General features: G+C 40.6%; 1 protein-coding gene across 1 annotated transcript in view; it reads left to right on the forward strand.

Moving 5' to 3' along the window:
* Nucleotides 1–3,679: 3,679 nt before the first annotated feature.
* DZIP1 (DAZ interacting zinc finger protein 1) overlaps nt 3,680–20,051 on the forward strand; it is a gene marked incomplete at its 5' end in the record, with an annotated part of 32,775 nt that continues 16,403 nt past the window's right edge. The window contains 9 exons of the mRNA XM_084280170.1: nt 3,680–4,270; nt 7,242–7,326; nt 8,840–8,964; nt 11,858–12,019; nt 12,745–12,882; nt 14,100–14,162; nt 15,435–15,575; nt 17,319–17,367; nt 18,632–18,688. Coding sequence (XP_084136296.1) covers nt 3,680–4,270; nt 7,242–7,326; nt 8,840–8,964; nt 11,858–12,019; nt 12,745–12,882; nt 14,100–14,162; nt 15,435–15,575; nt 17,319–17,367; nt 18,632–18,688 — 1,411 coding nt within the window. The remainder of the gene's footprint in view (nt 4,271–7,241; nt 7,327–8,839; nt 8,965–11,857; nt 12,020–12,744; nt 12,883–14,099; nt 14,163–15,434; nt 15,576–17,318; nt 17,368–18,631; nt 18,689–20,051) is intronic.

Raw genomic sequence — 20,051 nt, forward strand, 5'->3', positions numbered from 1 at the left:
CTTTCTCATTAGTAGGGAAATATGAAGAACTGAAAAAGTCCTTGATTGCTTGGCAACAACTAAAAACATCAGGGTGTTATCAGCACTGCTCCCATCCTAACACCCAAACACAGCATTCCATCTGCTCCTAGAAAAGAAATTAACTCCATCCCAGCCGAAACCAGGACAACGGCATGTATGCCTTTTTGGGCCACTGCTTCACACAAATTTGTAGTTTACAAAATATACGTGTTTTCTATGTAAGGAAATTTCTCTCTGTCAAATAGAGCAGATCTTTGGGAGACAGGTTTCATTATATACAGCTTAACAGTTCTTTTGACTAGGAAAAGTATCCAACGTTTTCAGAGTGTTTTAAGGAATTTGAGGCATGAACATTTTGGACAGTAGTCGGTATTTGAGCACTACTTAAAAATCTAGCAGTTTACAAATAAAAAGATGTATTTATACACCGTGAATGGAAGTGACTCTGCAGTATATTAAAAATAGTTCTAGAAGAGAACATTTTCTTAATATTTCAGGGAGGCAGAACAGTGCAAAGTTCTGTGGTAAACCAGGCAGATCCATGCTTGATCTTGATACATGTTAAAAAATGCTAAGTAAGTGTCTTTGAAGGTAGCATTTGCTGGAGGCACTGTTTGTGGATAACGAAGTGGCAAAAATGTCAGCCTTGCAGAAGACTGTGATGTTACAAACAGCAGGCAGTATCTTTCTAAAGGAAAAAAATAATAAAGAATTGTGGTGAGTGATAGAAGATTCAGAACAGAAGAAGTACTGAACCATAGGAAATGTATAAAGTGTGGCCAGTAAGCTTAAGGTTAAAGGTCCAAAAAAGCAAGTTATAGTGCCAAGTATTTTATCCAGTTGGCTTCCAGGGCGGCTCCAGCCAAGAGATTGGAGGGCTCACCATCTTATTCATGTTATTACTTCTCTGTTCAAACTTCTGATGCATTGAAATTAATGTTGTAGATTAATAAAAGTTTGCACAGGGCCTAGATATGTTCTTGGAAAGTTGATCTTTAACCTTTTTACAGGAGTGGGGAAGACAGAAGTGTGTAACTGTTCTGTATCTGAATAAAGCAAGAGAGAAGACCTTGTGGTTCTCTGGGTATGAAAACTTTTCCTCCTTTGTGTGGGGGTTGATTAGGAGTGTAAGGGATGGGCGAGTCTTGTAAGAATTGGACTGGGGGTTGCTAGAGTGAATGATTTGAGACAAATATGCATCTCTCTGGTACTATCTGAGGTAGTGGTTTGGTAGCCAAGGGCTTGATGAAATACGTGAGTCTGGACTGTGAAGCAGAAGTCTGTTCCCTGGTCACTGTTTTGGGGTGCACACTGAGTGCACCTGGTGACTGTGAGGAAAACCCCTCTGCTGCAGGTGTTCATTACCAGACCCCCATTTCTTCCCATCAGAGGTCCATGTTTTTTGACTGTGTGTCTGCTATGTGCCCAGGTTTGCTGTAGGAGGATTGGGGATGTGCAGCCTGCTCCCCTCCTGACACTGAGTCAGAATGTAGCCAGTATGTGTATGGAGAGCAGAAGTCTGACACCGTTTCCCACAGCACCCTCTTGGAGAAACTGGCTGCTCATGGCTTGGGCAGGTTTACTCTTCACTGGGTAAAAAACTGTCTGGACAGCCAGGCCTGAGGCGCTGTGGTCAAGAGTTAAACCCAGTTGGCAGCTGGTCACAGGTGGTGTTCCCCGGGGCTCAGTACTGGGACCAGTTCTCTTTGTCAAGGGGACGGAGTGCATCCTCAGTAACTTTGCAGGTGACACCAGGCTGTGCAGGACTGTTGATCTGTTGTAGGTAGGATGGCTCCACAGAGGGATCTGGGCAGGCTGGATTGATGAGCCAAGGACAACTTTATGAGGTTCAACAAGGCTCAGTGCTGGGTCCTGCACTTGGGTCACACCAACCCCATGCAAGACTGCGACAGACTTGAGGAAGAGTGGCTGGAAAGCTGCCTGGTGGAAAAGGGTGTTGGTCAACAGTTGGCTGAAAATGAACTGGCAGTGTGTCCAGGTGACCAAGGCAACCAATAGCCTCCTGGCTTGTATCAGAAACAGCGTGGCCAGCAGGAGTAGGGAAGTGATTGCCCCCTCCCCAGTACTCAGCACTGGTGAGGCCGTGCCTTAAGTTCTGTGTTCAGCATTGGGACCCTCACTACAAGAACACTGATGTGCTGGGACAGAAGAGCAACAAAGCTGGTGATGGGTCTAGAGCACAAGTGAGGAGCAGCTGAGGGAACTGGGGTTGTTTTGCCTGGAGCGAAGGAGGCTGAGGGAGACCTTACTGCTCTCTACAACTACCTGAGAGAAGGTTGTACCAGGTAGGGATTGGCCTCTTCTCCCAGGTAATAAGCAATAGTAGAAGAGGAAATGGCCTCAAGTTGTGCCAGGAGAGGTTTTCACTGTCAGTCGCTGGAAGAGGCTACTAGGGAAGTAATTGAGTCATCGCCCCTGGAGGTGTTTTTTTAGAAGGCACGTGGATGTGGCGCTTGGGTATATGGGTTAGTTAGCACTTGGTACTTGGCAGCACTGGGTTAACAGTTGGACTTAATGATCTCAAGGGTATTTTCTGACATAAACAATTCTGTGCTTCTGTGAGGGCAAGAGTTTGAAGCAAGTGAGCAGAAGATGGGACACCCTGAGCTGGGGACCACTGGGAATTGTGGTGAGGCAGGGAGATGGTCACCAGTTGTTGGTTGCCTTGAAGAAAAGTGGGCATGAATGGTGAAGTACAAAGCCGTGAGGTGCTTCGTGGAGGTGAAGTTTTTGGGATCAGTAAGAGTGAGGCAAGAATGTCCGTCAGACATGGCGTTGTTTTAGGGTTAAAAGATTTTAAGAGGTGGTCTGGTGCGTGGTTATACCAAGGGGTGTGTTGGTGTGATGGGTGAGGAGAGCAGCCAGAAGCAGCATGCAAAGGGTGTATGTCTGTGTTTGGGTGAGGAAGGTGTGTGAAAGCGCCTGGCAGGAGCTTGGTGGGTGTGCAGGTGTGGGAGGGCATGGAGTTGCTCTGGAGAGGTTGTGTGGAGCTACCAACTGGGGGTGCAGCAGCTTGAAGCAGATGTACTGAGTAATGGCATGTGTACTGCCACTGGTGGTGGGGAGGGGACAAGTGCCACCACATCTGGGAGATGCATGAGGCTGGAGAAGGGCATCACACAGCACAGGGGCAGAAGGGTCTGACGTGAAAGGTTTGTGAGTCAGGAGTAGCAGGGAGGAGGGGCAGGGCGGTGCGTGGGGAGGCACGTTGGTGCAGCCAAGTGAGATGCGTCTGTAGGCTGTCATGGATAGACCTGTGCGGCGAAGGGAGTGGCGCGGGGAAAACGTCCGCTGTGTGGCTGTGGCGAGGATCCGCACTTGTGGTAACGGGGCTGAGGTGTGAGTAGCGTGTGAGGATGGTGGAGGGGGATATTGGTGCAAGCGTAGCGCTTTCACGGAGCCAAGCCCCCGCGGTGGGACGCGGGTGCAGCGTGCCGGGGCGGTGTGGCGACGGCCATCCCGGCGCCTGTCCCGGGGTGCCGCTGCCCCCACCCCAGTGCGGGGCTCCGGGAGGGCGGTGTGTCGGGGAGCGGCGGGGCGGGGCCTGACTCCCGCCTCCGCTTCGTGCAGGCTGCGGCTGCCATAGCGACCCGGAGGACGCCGGCGCCGAGCGGAGCCCGAAGGACTGAGCCTGGACATGGTGAGCGCCGGGCAGGGCGAGCGGGGCGGTGGGGTGGGTGTCGGCCGGCCCGGGCTGAGCCGTGTCTTTCTTTCGCAGCCCTTCACCGAGCGCGCCTACTACCCACCGGCGGCGGCGGCGGGGGGAGACGGGACCGGCGCGGGGCCGGCGCAGTTTCCCGCCTTCCAGTTCCGCGGACGCCATGAGGGCCCGGACTGGCGGCGGCTGAGCGCCGTGGACGTGGGCCGGGTGTCCCGGGAGGGGGACGTGGCGATCCTGCAGGAACACCTGGAGCACGTCACCTTCTGCAGCGCGGAGCGGGAGCGCTGCCCCCACTGCCAGGGCCCCGCCGACCCGCTGCTGCTCAAGCTGCTGCGCCTGGCCCAGCTCTGCACCGAGTACCTGCTGCACTCCCAGGAGTACCTCAGCACCCAGCTCGGCAGCCTGGAGGAGGCCCTGCGGGCGGCCCAGGTCCAGCGTGATCAGCTGGGCAAGGAGGCGGTCCACCACTTGCAGGAGATCAAAGGGCTCAAGGAGGAGTGCCGCAGGAGGAAGAAGATGATCAGCACCCAGCAGATGATGCTGGAGGCCCGAGCCAGCTACCATCAGGTGAGAGGAGAGGTCCTGGAGGCCCGGTGACCCACACTTTGCCAGCTCTGACCCCGCCAGGGGCAGGTGGCAGAGCAGCCCCACTCTGCTGGGGCGCAGTCACTTGCTGGGCGAGAGGCTGGAGCCACGGGGACCAGTGACCCCGCAGAAAGCGAGTGTATCGGTTGCAGATACTTGACTTCCTATCTGTGTTTCACAGATTTTTGGCTGGTATCACAGGTGTTTGAGACAGTGCTATACCATCTTTAACAAACCCTTTCTTTACCACCAAGTGCTCTTACTGGATTTGCTTTTACTGCACTGGAAGTGTCAGATACACACACACACACACACACACACACACACACAAAACCTGTGATAAGTACGTTACTACTTTCTGTTGCTGCCCCTCCTTGCCTGTCAGCTACATGGTCAGAAAGTGTGCAGAGCAAGTATATCAGAGCTGGTGCTAAGCAGTAACTTAGCTGTCTGTGAGTTGTCACTTACTTGCAGTAACATTATCCAGGAAAAAAGTTTCAACTTGGGTGTATGACTCAGAAGTGACTCAGGCATCATAGTCAAGAGTCTAAGCAAAATAGCTCATCCATAAGTCCACAACAATCTGTTCCTCAGTACTGCTGTTCTGACTTTGAGTGTCATGGCACAGTTGACTCAAGCTTTTCTGTAGGGAGAAAGATACCTTATGCCCCAAGAGTAGAAGTGAGACACATAATGAGAACCTTGTCTCAGTGCATTTGAGTGTTAGGCATTTGAGTGGTGTCGTTTTAAAAGCCTTTGTGCAACTTAAAGAGCAGTTTGTCTGGCCTGTGTAGAAGAGAAAACTGCATGCGACATTTTACGTGTAAATGTAAATAATTCTCATACCATGGCTGCCAGAGAAATGTTCCAAGTTTTCCTGCAGTATTTGTAGAATACAAATGTCATGGTGGAGGTAGTGAACCTAACTCATCACTAGTCAGTGGCGTTTACAGTAAAGCTGAGATGGAAAGCTATTTCCCATTTTTCATTTAATTTCCAGTAAAGTAAGTGTCCCCCCTCCTTTTTTCTCTCTGTTAGTAAATTCTTGTCTCTAGCAGTTACTTAGGTTCATGTGGGAAAAGTGAGCACAGGGAGTGATATTTAACAGTTATTGCGGTGTTTTCAGAATTGTGAGTGTGAGTGCCACAGATAAATTAAACTTTTCCTAGTGTTTGTAAGTGCAGATCAGCAGTGTAATCAGGAAATAGTAATTGTTTTCTGTTTATCATGGTCTTGGCTGATCTGCAGCGCCAGATAATAGGGGGGTTGCTGGTGTTCTGGAGAGGATAGGTCAGATTTCATCCCCTCAAAATCTCAGCTATTTTGCAAACAAGCCTGTAAATCGTTATTTGCCCTTTTTTAGTGGAAATGCACTTTATATCTGGTATAACTTGAATTGGAATTCAGATTTAATGCCTTTAATCCACCACCAATGTAAGTTCAACCACAAAATACTACTGTAAAATGGTACTGGTACCTACAAATCATACATTGGAGACTCATCAGTCAATGCCCTCATCCGAATAATATAAGTTTAATTTTAAATAATAACTGTTCAGGTTTTTATACTTTGATACTTATATTCTCATGCAGAATGGAGGCATAAAGTGCACATTGTGTCTAACACTGTGAAAAGTAATTGCAGCAATAACATTACATAATTCAAAACCTAAATATTCCCTGTATTAATCCTGTCTCCTGCAGTAAGAGTTTGCTCTCGCTGCCAGCAAGTCAAACTGACACAAAGTTTGTGCTTGAATGGATAACATTATTTCACAGCCAATTTCATTTCATAAATCATGTGCAATCTGTTACACTGTGAGCTCCCTCTTGGTTGGCAGCAATGCTTTGGCACCATACTATATAACTTTATTTTTTTGTTAGCACTTTTTCTGCATTTTCCCAACAAAAATTGTCTTAATAATTCACAGCTGTAGTATTTGCTGAAAGATATTTATATTTAATAGGATACTTGACTATCAGTGACAGTATTTTAAATATTAGATTACATCTGGGAATTCAATTATGGTGACAAGATCTTGAATCACCTAAGTCAGTTTTACAGTCCTATCACACTGATGAGGAAAAAGGACTTAGCTGAGTCTTTGTAGTTTGTTAAAATATATTTATTTGGGGGGAAAAAAAGTATGAGAAAGAGGTAACAAGCAACCCTACCTAAAGTGATTAGGGGCTTTGATTCACAGTCTTACCACTGTGTTGCACAATCTGTAGCTTCTGTCTTTGTGGTAATCGTCTGTTAATATTCTGGACATTAGTGCAATGTACTTTGCAGGTGCACAGAAAAACACTAAAATGGAAAGGATCCACATTTTACTTAAAATATGACTTAATAATAAGTAAGTTGTGGGAACAGTTGGGAACAGCTTTACGCTTTGGGAGGATGCTAGGTAGCATACCAGTGTATGTACCTTTTCTTGCACACTTGGGTAATGTTACCTTATTTAGTTTGAAATATCTGACCTTTTTATGTTTCTGGGGTACTTCTATCACCTCAAACCCACCTTTACTGTCTCTTGCAACTGCTTCCATACAGGGGTCTTAAGAATACCTGAGCTGTTAGAAGTCAGGGTCTGTGTGTATTTTGCTGAGTAGTATTGTCTTTCTTTCTACTTCTCTACCTACCTATATCCATCTCTTAGCTGTGGTTTATATCTGAATTTGAACTTACTTGGTCAGAGCCTTTTTTGTTGAGAGTTTACACAATGGATTTCTTGCCCATGACCATCACTGGGAGACATTAAATAACACAAGTAACTTCACAGAAATCAGGCACTGTGAGAATTTTAGTCATTATTCTTTTGAAATGGAATTTACTAAAGTTATTTGCTTTTGATGTCTAGGCAAAATGTAATAACCTGTTAAAAACCTTAAACATTATACTTAAACATATTACTAATAATAACTTAATTTTTTTTAATCTGTTTTTCTGTAGTGTCAGTTTTGTGAAAAGGCTTTTATGAACTATTCCTTTCTTCAAAGTCACCTGCAAAGGCGTCATCCAGAAGAATCTCAGATTGGTATGTTCTGTAATGTTCTAAAAAAATATTTGTGATAAATGGTCCAGAAGAGTATGAGTATAACGAGGACATGCTGCAGTCTGTGATTTTGGGTAGCAGGGAAGAAGGATTTTTACGCTCTAGTTTGGGGTTGGGGATGCCAATTTGTGTGAATGCAAGCAATGCTGACTGACAAAATCCATTGGAGGACATACATTTCTGTCTCTGGAAAATAATTAACAAAAGATTGTATGACGTATTTACAGTGCCTTTTCAAACTTGCACTCCCACCAAGTAGTTCATTCAGTAGCAGAGTTCTCTTCAGGCGTGCATGTTATGTAAGTGTGGGTAAAAGAAACATGTTCTGCTAAGGCAAATATATTTGGTGAATGCACCTGAATTACCAGCTCTCCTGAACTAAAATGACTGTAAAATGTGGTGAGAAAAAGACACTGTCAAGAATAATATAACTCTATGCATTTATGATAATCTTGGTTGCTATGCCACCAACTTTCATACTTTAGTCTCCCTTAATTGAAAAATGTTTAGCCTGAAGAGCACTGCTCTCAAAGTTTGCTTCATTCATCTCTCAATTCTCTCCTCCCTGGTAAGCCACATGCTTATGGTTTATTGCTAAGGACCAACAGGTATTGGCAAATGGCAGTGATTAGAAACAAGTTGGGAGAGAAGAACACTTGGGAGAAGAAAGCGTGGGAAGAATCTAGTGAGGTCTGAACCGTAGCTTGTCAGGCAAATGAAATGTCAGGGAAAGTGAGGGGAGTCTGAGTAGGCACTGGAGGAAGTGTTGATATATTGAAAGAAGTTCTTGTCTACTTTATGCTTTGCTAAAGCTTATAAAGGAAGGAGCTGCAGAACCAGCTGAACTAATTACTATATCAAGAATTAGTCTGAAATGGCTGTACAGAGAAAGATGCCACACAGTTCTTTCTGAACTAATATTGTGCGTTGCGCTCAGATTCCCACATGATGGGCAGCCTAGTCAATCCTGGGGAAATCGATAAAATTTTTCAATATTGAAGTTTGCTATAATTTTTGCACATTTTAAAATGTTTTTTACAGCGACATTCCCCCGTGCTCTTTCCATGTAACCAGTAAGTTACATGGAAAGTAAGGACTCCTTGCTAAAGTTATATAGAGTAAATTAAACCTGACAGAATTGAACCACTGAGGTTCACTTTGTCCTTCATACATCCTTTTTTGAGTCTGTGCTGCTTAGATTCCTGTGAAAGTAGATTAAATAATACGGTTCCTTGTAAATATTTTGTAAACTGTTTCTCACATCAGTAATACTGATATTTTTAAATCTTTCAATCTTTGAGGATGTTAGCAGTCCAGAGAACACATGTATTTAAAATCATCTTTGTATACTCATGATAACAAGAAGGGGAATGGTCTATGTGAGTCACCCTTCGTGAAGGTGTTCTTGAAACACTGCAGAAATGCATCTGCATTAAGTGCCCCATTTGCAGAAATTACAACAAATATTTTAAAAATACACATTTCTTTCAAACAGAACAGAAGAGGAAGGCAAAGGCAGACAAATTGCAGGATGAGATTGATAAACTGAAGGAGCAGTTGCAGCTCACGAAGTCCCAGTTAGAGGCTGAACAACAAGCTAATATGGTCAGGTTTTCTAAGGTAATGTGTAGTAAGTAACGTGAACCTTTCAAAAGAATTAGTACTTTGGGTTGTGTTTACTCATTTTGTAACTGGAACAGAACAGAAATGTATCTACAGCTTGCCTGTCGGGCAGCAGTGGTGCTTGGGCATTAGAGCATAGTCCTCCTTCACCTTCCATAATTTTGAACATCTGCTTTCTCCTTCCTTTCATTTTAGACATAGTTTAAACAAATACTTTGGACAGCACTTTTCCAGTTCATAAGGTGTGGGGCTTATTCCTGAAGCAGATAAAATTGCCTCCTTGTGGTGAAACATAAGCTGTGTTTGACATGATATTTTGTGACGATTGAGCATTTCTTAGGTACAACTCTGATGTGACTTTATAAACCGAGCATGATTTATTATTTCCTCTGGAGAACTTTACTGTCTAACAGGTGTAAAGCAGTTCATGGAAGAGAGATTGATAAGAAACAAAGCAATCTAGAACTTCTATCTTGGTCTTTAAACCTTTAGGATTTGGCTGACCAGAGTGCCAAAGCAGAAAGTGGTCTTAGCTTCTCCTGTGTCAATAAAAGACCTGAAACCAGAATGGTTTAAAGGTAGTAATTTCCTATCTGTAATTACTACGTCTAATCACACACAAGACTATGTTTAGGATGATACTTAATCTTTTAAGTACACATACTGGCTGACAAAGAGAAAAAAGTATGTCTTAAATTACCTGGGGTTTCTTAGGGTTTTTTTTAAAGCTTGATAATTTCAGACCATCTCACAGTTTACACCTCTGTTTAATTAAATGCGATCAGACAATTTGGTACTGAAATAGAGATAGAGATTTCTTTTTAATGGGGGAGAGACTTCACCCTTCAATTTGAGGAGCAAATTCTTGGCATAAGAACCAAGATACCTCTAATGATTGAGTCAAATGCTTATCTTCGTGTTGTAGTTCACCACATCACATTCAAAAGTAGTGTTCTGAGGTGGTTAACCTAATCTGTAAGAGAGTTTCAGGACCATTACATGTGGACCAACCATTACATATGGAAAACAACCACTATATTTTTAATTTAAAGGAAAAAATAAAACATGGCTATCATCAATAATCATCAGAATAATGGGCCTTAGCCCTGTGTGGACATCTGCTAAGTATTCTGCTCCTTCATTGTGTGCCTCATTTCTGAGAAGTGCATCTATACCACATTTCTCCTGCCCCTGAAGCATTGTTTTTCTTATGAGATGGAACTTGGTGTATTTATAACAGGGCACCATTCATTTTTTTGGTGCCTTTGGGGCCTATTCTGAAGTCACTTGTCTTAGTTGAGACTTGTAACTACAGGCGGACTGCCTGAAATGTCCTGAAGCTACAGCCTGCAGTGTTATGCAACAAGAAGATTTCAAAGCTTTTATGCTTTTCTGGGATGTCAGGGAAGATAGAAATGTGAAGTATGACTGGTTGCAGTTTGTCTGCAGTGATTGACATCCACTGTCAATTCAGGTATCCTTACATTGTTGTCTTTCGATTGAAAGATCAGAAGGTCTTTCCCCAGTGGCTTTTTTTTTTAGGAGAACCACTGCTGGATGGAATTTGGATAAAAAGCTTCCAATTCTTGGTCCCTTCTGCTCCTTTGAGCTGAAAAGATACAGAAGATCCCATTCTTCATAACTGTACAATGATTCCTGCTATAGTTAGAGAATAAATTCAGAGTGAATACTGTGAGGGGAAGATGGGTTGCCTAAAAAGTGTGTATATTCTGGACAGTAAAATGCAGGACTTTCAACAAGTGGAGGACTATACAAAAATGAATGACTGGGTAAGGGAATGGTAAAAGTAATTTAACAGATAAAGTGGGGTAAATGTATATGGTCAAAAATAATTCTGGCTTCATCTACAAAACGATGGGTTCTGAGCTGAGTGTTACTACTGAAGGGCAGGATTGTCAGGTTGTGATGCAGCGTCCCAGGGAAATGTCAGCCCAGTGATTGGCAGCAGCCAGTAAGGAAAATACTAGAAATTATTCTGAGAAGTCACTGTGCAAGCCTAAATGCCATTTGTAGGTCTGGTCCTTTCCTCTCAAAAAGGATATGATAGAATTGGGGAAGTTACAGAGATGTTCTGCAAGCATAGTCAGTCCGTATTTACAGTGAGTGAGCATGCTCAGAGTTGCTAGTCTGGAAGAGACAGCAGCTTGGTGGGGATGGAGGGCGAGATACCGATGTCTGCAAAGGCATGAGTTACATAGAGTGAGTAAGGTACCAGTCATTCGCTCTCTCTTCCAGTTCAAGACTTGGTATCCATCAAATCAACGTAGCGGGATCCAGATTCAAACAAATAAGCAAAAAAAGGAGAAGAATAGTACGTGGCTCTCAGTGTAACTTGCAGTAGACCTGTAGAGCTCTTTGGCAAAAGATGTTGCTGCTGCTAAACGCTGACGCAGCCACAAGTGACAAATGCAGAAGTATATGAGGAAAAATGTATGGAAAGTTACTAAATCTACAGAACTATCAAGCTGAGAAAGTCCTCTGAGCTGAGAAATATTGGCAGCTTGGAGACTACTCTAAGGAGAACACGTGTGTGTGCGTGTGCTGCTGTTGATCTTTCCTGCCTGTATACTTATGGCCTCTGAGAAACAGGATGCTGAACTAGGTGTATATGTGATATGACCAAGTCAAGTCATTCATGTGTTACTCAATGAAAAATAATGAACTACTAAAACCTCTTGAAGCATACTTGTTTTGCTAGTGAAATGTGTAGTTTGTTAGCACGAATTCTTCAGGAACTGGTGTTTTTTCATGTTTTTTGATGTCACAGTGTTGCCCTTTGAAAGCAGTTGCTTCCCACACATAGTCTGGGGGCTTGAGTTAGTACTGCATGCAGGGAAAATAACAAATAATGATTTAAAAATAATTTCAGGAATGTGAACAGCAAAAATCAAAAGAAGAAGAAATTCTACAATCATTTCATAAATGGAAAGAGGAGGAAAAAGAAAAATTGGCTGATGAAATAGAAAAAGTGAAAGAGATGTTTATGAAAGAGCTTAAGGAGTTATCTTCAAGAAATTCAACACTAGAAAATGTAAGTGATTGAAACTTTCCAACGTTTTAAGCCCTGAGACCCTTGCAGTAGAGCAGTGAACTTCACATATTTGAAATGTAATGTAATCATCTTAGAGGTCTTCTTAAAAAACTTGACCAGATAATCATAATTGTATCTTTGCATATTTATCAAATTAATTTCAGTTCATTTTTTAAAATAGCATTGTTTTGTAAGAGTGAATTATGACTTCAACAACAATGTCAATTTTTTTCTTACTCCTCAACTTTTGAGTGCCTGCTTACAGATCAGTGGATTTTGTTACTAATGCTGTTTGTTAGGTATCCTTATATTAACACTCTTATAACTGGCATGGAGGGGACTAACCTCTGTATGATAGTCCTGGCAGCAGAACTGTGCATGTGTTTTCAATACATGCTCTGGAAATGCTTTCCAGAGTCTTGAACAGAAAGAGAATTGTACAAGTATAGGCAGGTCAGAAAACAAATACCTACGGCATTACCAGAGCAACTTGTGTTTTGTAGCTGCTAGTTCCTGTGTATATTTGCAAGGTATATTTATGTTAGATGTATACATTAATAATTACCTGAAATTTGATAAATGCTGAAGTCATGAGAAATGTGAGAAATGTCTGATGCAATCTCTGTGGAGTTATGTTTAAAGTGAATTTTGTATTAAACAGCAATTTTATGAACCAAAATCTGTGTACATATTCAGGTTTTAATTTCCCTCTCCTTGCCTTTTAGCAACTCTTAGAATTACAGAAGTCCAATATGCAGCCAAAATCCAATTTGGGGACGCTGAAAGACAGCCAGGACTTTACAGAAGAGAAACCTCTGAGTCCTCAGCAGTATCAAAATATGATCAAACTTCTTGAAAAACAGGTAATACTTTATCTATTGCGTCTGACAGACTACTTGTGTTCTTTTAATGTTTGCAGATCTCCCACTAGATTTTAAATACAAAAGTAGAATTCTCATTCCTGTCAATGTCTAAAATAGCTGTTTGTAAAGATTTGCTACTGTTTACTGCAATCTCTATAGGGAAATGAAGGAATTATTTCCTTTATCCTTTATAAAGAAACTGCTGTTTGTTTATTTATTTACTCTTATTCTTTATTAATAAATATATCTAGTTTTACCAAGTATAGTTGCAGTTCAACTCCAGAAGGTGCTAATAAATCATTTATGTATGCTAATCTGTGAGGAAGTCAGAATTTTCCATTTTCTATGATTGGAAAAAAAAATGTTAAGAAACTTTCTGACGGGATTTGTCAACCTGTGGCTCTTGAGCCATATGAAGCTCTCAGGCTCATCAGGTGCAACTTCTGTACCAGGACTATATCATCTAACCAGCACAGATGCTGTGCAAATCTGTTGGGCAATCCAAGGTCCCGCTGATAGGAAAGGCTGAGCTAGGAAGGGCCGAGGTCATTGCATAGCTCTGAGATTCTCACCTGCATGTCTGGGTTGTTATTTTTCTTTTTTAAATCAGAATTGTGAGCCTTTGGAAATACCCACAAACCTTTTTTCCTCTTTTTGGGACATGCAGTATGTACTCTTTTGATGCTTTTGAGACATGCATTATCTATTTCATGGTTCTTGGGATGTGAGGGTCTTTGTATGCTACTGTATCACCCACAAGTTGGCTCATTCCTGCTCAAAGATGTGGAAAACTTAGTGAGTTTTACTTTGTTATAATTCAATTTTTTAAATATTGTTCACTCCAAATCGTATATTAATCCTGTTTCTTATCATCATTATACAAAAAATGTTGTTAATGAGTGCTGGAAATGACATTTCGGGGGAAACCCCCCTGCTCTTACTACTGTTACTGTTAATACACAGCGATGCATCAAAATACTTGAATATTTCACACTAACAATCAAATCAAGGAGTTTCTAGAGTGGTAAGAAAACAGTATTTGGATGTCTAAAACATGCTGATTACTGTTTTAGGTCTTAAATACAGGCTTGCTCTGTTGTCATATGATGAATAATCTTTTCCGTGTTTATGCTTTAGTTTGAAAAAGAAAGCTGCATGTATTGAACTAAATGGTAATGTATTTTTAATAGGAATTAATGCTGATTTCCTCTACATAGGAAGTTATGTGGAATTCTAGAATAAAAGCCCTTCTTCATAATTTTGAGGCAGAAAGGTCCCTGGTAAGTGGCACAGCAAACCACTTAAACTAAAAGGAGACTTTTGTCTGATTTTCTTACCCTTTCAGTAGTTCTTGGTATGCTATTATACATCTGTTGGATTAGAAAGCCTGGATCTCAAGAGGTTATAAGAGTGTGTCCTTTTAAATGTGTTTATTATCTCTTTTATTCTTTGAGATAGTCTTGATGTTTTGTTTAAATCCTGTTTCAACCCTGGCCTTATCATTAAGAATTGGACCAACACCTGAAACTGTCTCTTTTGTAGCACTTAGAGCTAACTCTGTGAGCAGTGTATTTGTTTTACGGTGTTATGTGGATGTGATGGATGGTTGAGGTGTAACTTGCTGACATGTAGCTGTCATCTGCTCTGTACCTTATGCTACCATGAACCTATGGCATATGTGTCAATCCTTTTTTTTTTTCTCTTTTCTATCACTTCTCTGCTGCTTTTTCTGTTGTAGCTTTCTAATGCAGAATATCTTCAGCTTTTCCAGGAAATAAACCCCAACAAAACGACCAAACCAAACACCATGGCATTTTGTTTTGCATCAGTTTATATATTTTAGTCTATAAAGCTTTATTCCTCAGATTTTTTTCATGTCTGCATTTCTTTTTAATCTCTTTCCTGCTTTGTTTCTCTTGCTTCCTTTTCCTTTCATTTTTCTTCCATCTGCGTGACCATGTAAGAACTGAGCAGATCATAGTGGTCTGACCAATGCTTCTCCTCCTCTGGCAAGAAAGCAATGGGGAGAAACCATGGAACGTTCCCCAAAAAGGATGTAGTTAATGATACACCCACATACAGTGCAAGGATAGAGTAAGGGAGGAGTAATGTAAGTATTACTTTTGGGGTGGTACACCTAAAATAAATACTGTTCTCTTTCTTCTACATTGAGAGCTAATATTTTAGGTTTATGATGCAAATTTACATCTCATCTCCTTAAAATACCGTTATTTGACACTATTTATAACCAAACTATTTTTATAGAGTTGTATGCTTTTTCCTGCTCATTATCTGGCAGTTGCAGCAATATGTTTGTGTGACTCTTCCTTTGTATTGAGATTTAGGTAGTCTTCCTTGTGTGAATTAAAAAGTGATCCAGACAACTCTTAATATATGCAAGTCCCACTGAAATCACAGGAGATGTTATGTTTTTGCTGAAAAGAAGCATTGAAATATTTAAGCATGACAACTTGCTTTTTAAAAGGTTCATAGAACTAAAATATTTTATTTAATATTAATACGGAGTTACTTTTCTTCTGATTGCTTTCTAGCGACTGTCACAGATGGAGAAGCTTAAGTCATCAGTGAAGGAAGATCTGAATGAAAGTAGCACCTTTTATAAGAGAAGGATAGAAGAATTGGAGCGGAGGCTTCAGGACCAGAATGATCTGATTATTACTCAGAAGAAGCAGGTCTGTTGTGAAGCACTCTTGTTTCAGAGAGCATAAGATGCAGAGAAACATTTCACTGGTGTTTGGGCTTTGATGTATCTCTGGTTACACAGTTAATATTCCCAGTTTGCAGTAGTATTGCTGTAGTATTTTGGTGAAGCTTTGGGAAATGTGTTGATAAATAAGAATAGATCTGGAAAAGAGACAGAGGAATGTAAAGTAGGAATTAAAGCACAATTTAGAAGGAAAAGATTAATGAACAAAATGTTTTAATAAGTTCAACACAAAGTTAAAAGATGACTAGGTTCCAATCTCCAAAGACCTCTGTACATATGAAAAATTTCTGATGGTGAACAGGATTTTATCAGCCACAGAATGATCATAATCAAATCTAGTGTTTGCAATCTGAAAATACGTTTCTACTAAAACTAAAAATGAAGTATCATATTTATAACTATAAGAATAATTAATTAAATTAGTACCATATGAAATTTAAGAAGAGCAAGTGCCAGATCCTCCACCTGGGTTGGGGTAATCCAGGTTATACGTACAAACTGGTGAATGAGAGGCTGGAGAGCAGCTCTGCAGAAAGAGATCTGGGGGTCTGGGTTAATGTCAGGCCAAGTATGAGTCACCCGTGTGCCCTGGCAGCCGGAAGGGCTGACTGTGGGCTGGGGTGCGTCCAACACAGCATAGCTGGCTGGTCGAGGGAGGGGGTTGTTCCACTCTGCATCACACTGCTGTGCCCCCACCTCAACTACTGTTTGCAGGTTTTGGGCGCCTCAGTACCTGAAGGACATCAAACTATTCGACTGTCCAGAGGAGGGCGATCGAGGTGGTGAAAGGTCTTGACTCACCAGGCAAGATTTAACCAGGAGTGACAGCTAGAGCAATAGAAGACTTAATCCTAGATAAATTACTAGCAGAAAAGTGACCTTCAAAACAAGTGTGACCACAGGTGTAAAATAGGTTCAGAGGGACAGTGTGATGTTTGTGTAATACAGTTGTGAAGTTCTGCTTTCTCAGTTCCCGGGAACTGGAAGGGTTTGGGAAATAACCAAGGCTTTTGTAGAATCCAAGCTGAATGGACAATGAATTAAGGCAGTACTAGTTATATCCAAATTGATAAATAAAAGAGGACACGGGGTCCTGTATCTCATGCCAGCTCCAGCTGATAGTGCTGTGTACTTAGACGCTTAGCTTCTCTTCTGGAAATTGGGAGTGCAGAACATTCTCTATTTTAGCAATAGAGAATTCTCAAGGTTCCTGTTTTCTTTAGATAGAATTACAGCCAGCTCTCAGTTTTGTTCAGCACATGTCTTGGGTGTCAAATAGACAAAACTATAGAGTGGGCAGGAGATCTGTTCACACATTTAAAATCAATGTGTAATTAAGTATTTCCCTGGTGTGAAGCTGGAATTGCTGACAATTGAATTGCTGAAGCAGAAAGTATTGAAACTGTAAGTGCTCAGGTGACTCACAAGCCTGCTCTTATTTCACTTCACAGCTTGTAATAACAGAGTGTGCAAAGCATGAGTTCATGTAAGACAACAAACAGAAGTAAATCTTCAACATTCATTAAGCATGAATGATATATACATTAAGCAGTGGAATAGAATTTCGTGACAGTAGTATTTTTCTCCCCAAATCATAAATAATAATTTGTTTAATAGTACTGAAACTGCCTTTTGTACAACATGTTCATTTCTAGATCTTGACAATTTATATTAGTAATTATTCACATATCTGTCTTTTCTCTTTTAGATAAAAGAATTGTCCACAAAATCAGTTTCAGGCATTAAACCGTATGACGGTAAGTGTAAGCAGCACGAAAATGCAGGCTTTGTTTCTGATTTCAGCAGCTTGTCTAAAACTAATGGTAGAATTCATTTGAAAAATATAGGCACCAGCTTTAATAGCTAAATGTTCAAATCAAATCAGCAGTGGCAATTTATTTGAATTTCACAAGGTACCTACTTGTTTCCATGCCGTGATTTGCAAAGCTCATGTTTTGCAGCTCTAAGGGCTTCAGATGTACAATGTTGATCACTTGGGTGGTGAAGAGATGGGAAAGATAGCAACTGTTTCTTGCGTTATGCAAACAACTTTTTACAGTGCTTTATGAAGTGTAATTTTCATTGTTTTTTCATGCTTGAGTGTCCTTAGGCTGCAGAACTTATAAAAAGCAAAATACTGAGAGAGCAGACAAAATAGATTAAAAGATAAAGATGTTAAAAGAATTTTAAGAACTCTGACGTTTTTGTGTGTTTCATGCTTTAACATCTGAAGTCCATTACAAACAGCTAAACCTGGTAATAGTGTTCTGGGATGTAGTCCTGCACTACAAACACCCATATAGTTAATGCTGCTATTGCAGTGACTTGAAATGGGTTTATTGCAATAGATGATAACAGCTGGATTAATTGTAATTCCAGTTTGGAAACCATCTTGTTTTATTAGCAGGATACTGGCTTGAACTGAATCTAACAACAGGGAGTAGGTTGGTTTGAGGAGAGCATAGTATTATGTTGTATGGCTGTATGGCTTTTCAGCTAGACCTGGTCATACTCAGCCGCTCCGAAGCACAGGCAAGTCTAAGACCATGGCACACAAGCAAATTTGCTCTTTGGCCCCAAGCCTATGTGAGGAATGTCGAATTGATCTGATAATTCACTCCAAGGCTACGCTTGATACATGATGTTGATAGGAGGTGTGGATGCAGTGTGTCCTTTTTGGGGAAATCAAGTGTCAGTCGTGCTAGACTTGACTAGCCAGCTTTGGGCCAGGGCTGCTTCTCTTGGATGCATACAGATGCGACCAAAGAGATGATCTGACTAGTGCAGATTCATATCCCAATTTGGTGCCAATTTAATTTCTAATTTCTTTCCCTGGTTCTAGAAGCTTTAAAGGTGTTATGAGTATCTGGAGAGTTTACTTTGTAAACTATTTGTTTATAATGTTATGCCAAAATTTATGTAATTTGTGAGTATGATTGAATAAGACAACATTTAGAAAATTCTGTATGTCTGTTACTCTTTAATATATTTACATAATTTTTTGCTTTTATGCTCTTTTAGTCAACACTACTGTAAAGCATCTTGAAGAATCTAAACCAAGTCTACCAGCGATGCATGGTAAGGTTTTTTCATAGGTCCAGATGTAGTACTTTCAGATCTAACACTCTGTCTTCTGAAGTGTGTTGCTTGACACATCATAACCATAAGAGTAGTTATTCCAGAAGAACGTGATTTGAATTGCTTTGCTATAGTCAGCATGTAGAATTCCTATCCAGTCATTGTGGCACTACTGAAAAGAATAAATGAAAAGCAAAATACAATAGTTTGAGAATATTCTTAGCACATTTATAATATTGGAGCAGTTTAAGTGAAGCTAATTCAGGAAATAAAATCTTTTTTTTCTAGAAAATATGTTTACTTTCTGGTACCTACATATACTGGAGTTTGTATAGAGGAAGAAGTGAAGGTGTTTGTTTATAAGTCTTGAGATTATATTTGTCATGTGACTTCACAAGTCTAGAATGAAAAATAAAGAAGACAAAATGGTTATACACTATCTAGACAGTATCTGTATTTGCATATAGATAATTATTCAGATATTTTAACTTGTGGCATTGTGATATGGCTTAGTAGTGGGGGGACGTGATGAACCTCCGTTTATGTAGTTTAATGCTTTATGAAAATAGCTTTCACTTTTTTTCTTGGTATGCAAAGTACTGAGAGCATTGTTACCCTACCAATATTCTGTGATCACTTAATTCTTTGTCTTGGTTCTGGCCATGCCAGAGTTAACCTCCCCAGAGGCCAGAACCAGAATGTTCTTTCAAGTAAGAAAGTAATAGGAAAAATTAACTTTGAGCAAGTAAAATGTTTAAATGTTAAAACCATTTTTATAAATTGAGTGTCTGAACTATAATTAAATAATGATTCTATTATTATTATTTCTCTTGGTTTTAAAACCTGTCAAAGGGAGAGGAAATGGAGTTTGTCTAAGAAAAATGTAGACAATCTTTCAATATATTAAAAAAAATCTGGAAAGGTATTACACAGCAGAAGCTTTAGGTAACTTACTGAGGAATTGAAAACTGATGAATACGAAGTGTTAATATAAAAAAAAGTTGTGTCAAGAATTATTAAGCTAAGGAACAGAGATTTTTATTATATGGTAAAATTCTTTTAATACCAAGATTTCTTACTAACAGAGGCAAGGTAGCTGTTCGTTGCTAGAAGCTTTTTAAGTGAAACTAGATGGATGGAATATTATGTGGAGATAAATAACAATATATTAAATACAGCTTGTTAATAACAGTATTTAAAGTCGTCAAATTAATTTTCATTCAAACCAGGTTCATTGCACCAACACAGCAATGCTGTTTCTGGCTAAGAGATCTCACAGCCAGTAGCTTATCTATTGCCCTGAATTTAAGAAATGATTCATGTGAAGAATACTGCTGCAACAGGCTTACACACCAAGCTTATC

This window comes from Gallinula chloropus, assembly GCF_964237585.1.
Source record: "Gallinula chloropus genome assembly, chromosome: 1".
Classification (NCBI taxonomy): domain Eukaryota; kingdom Metazoa; phylum Chordata; class Aves; order Gruiformes; family Rallidae; genus Gallinula; species Gallinula chloropus.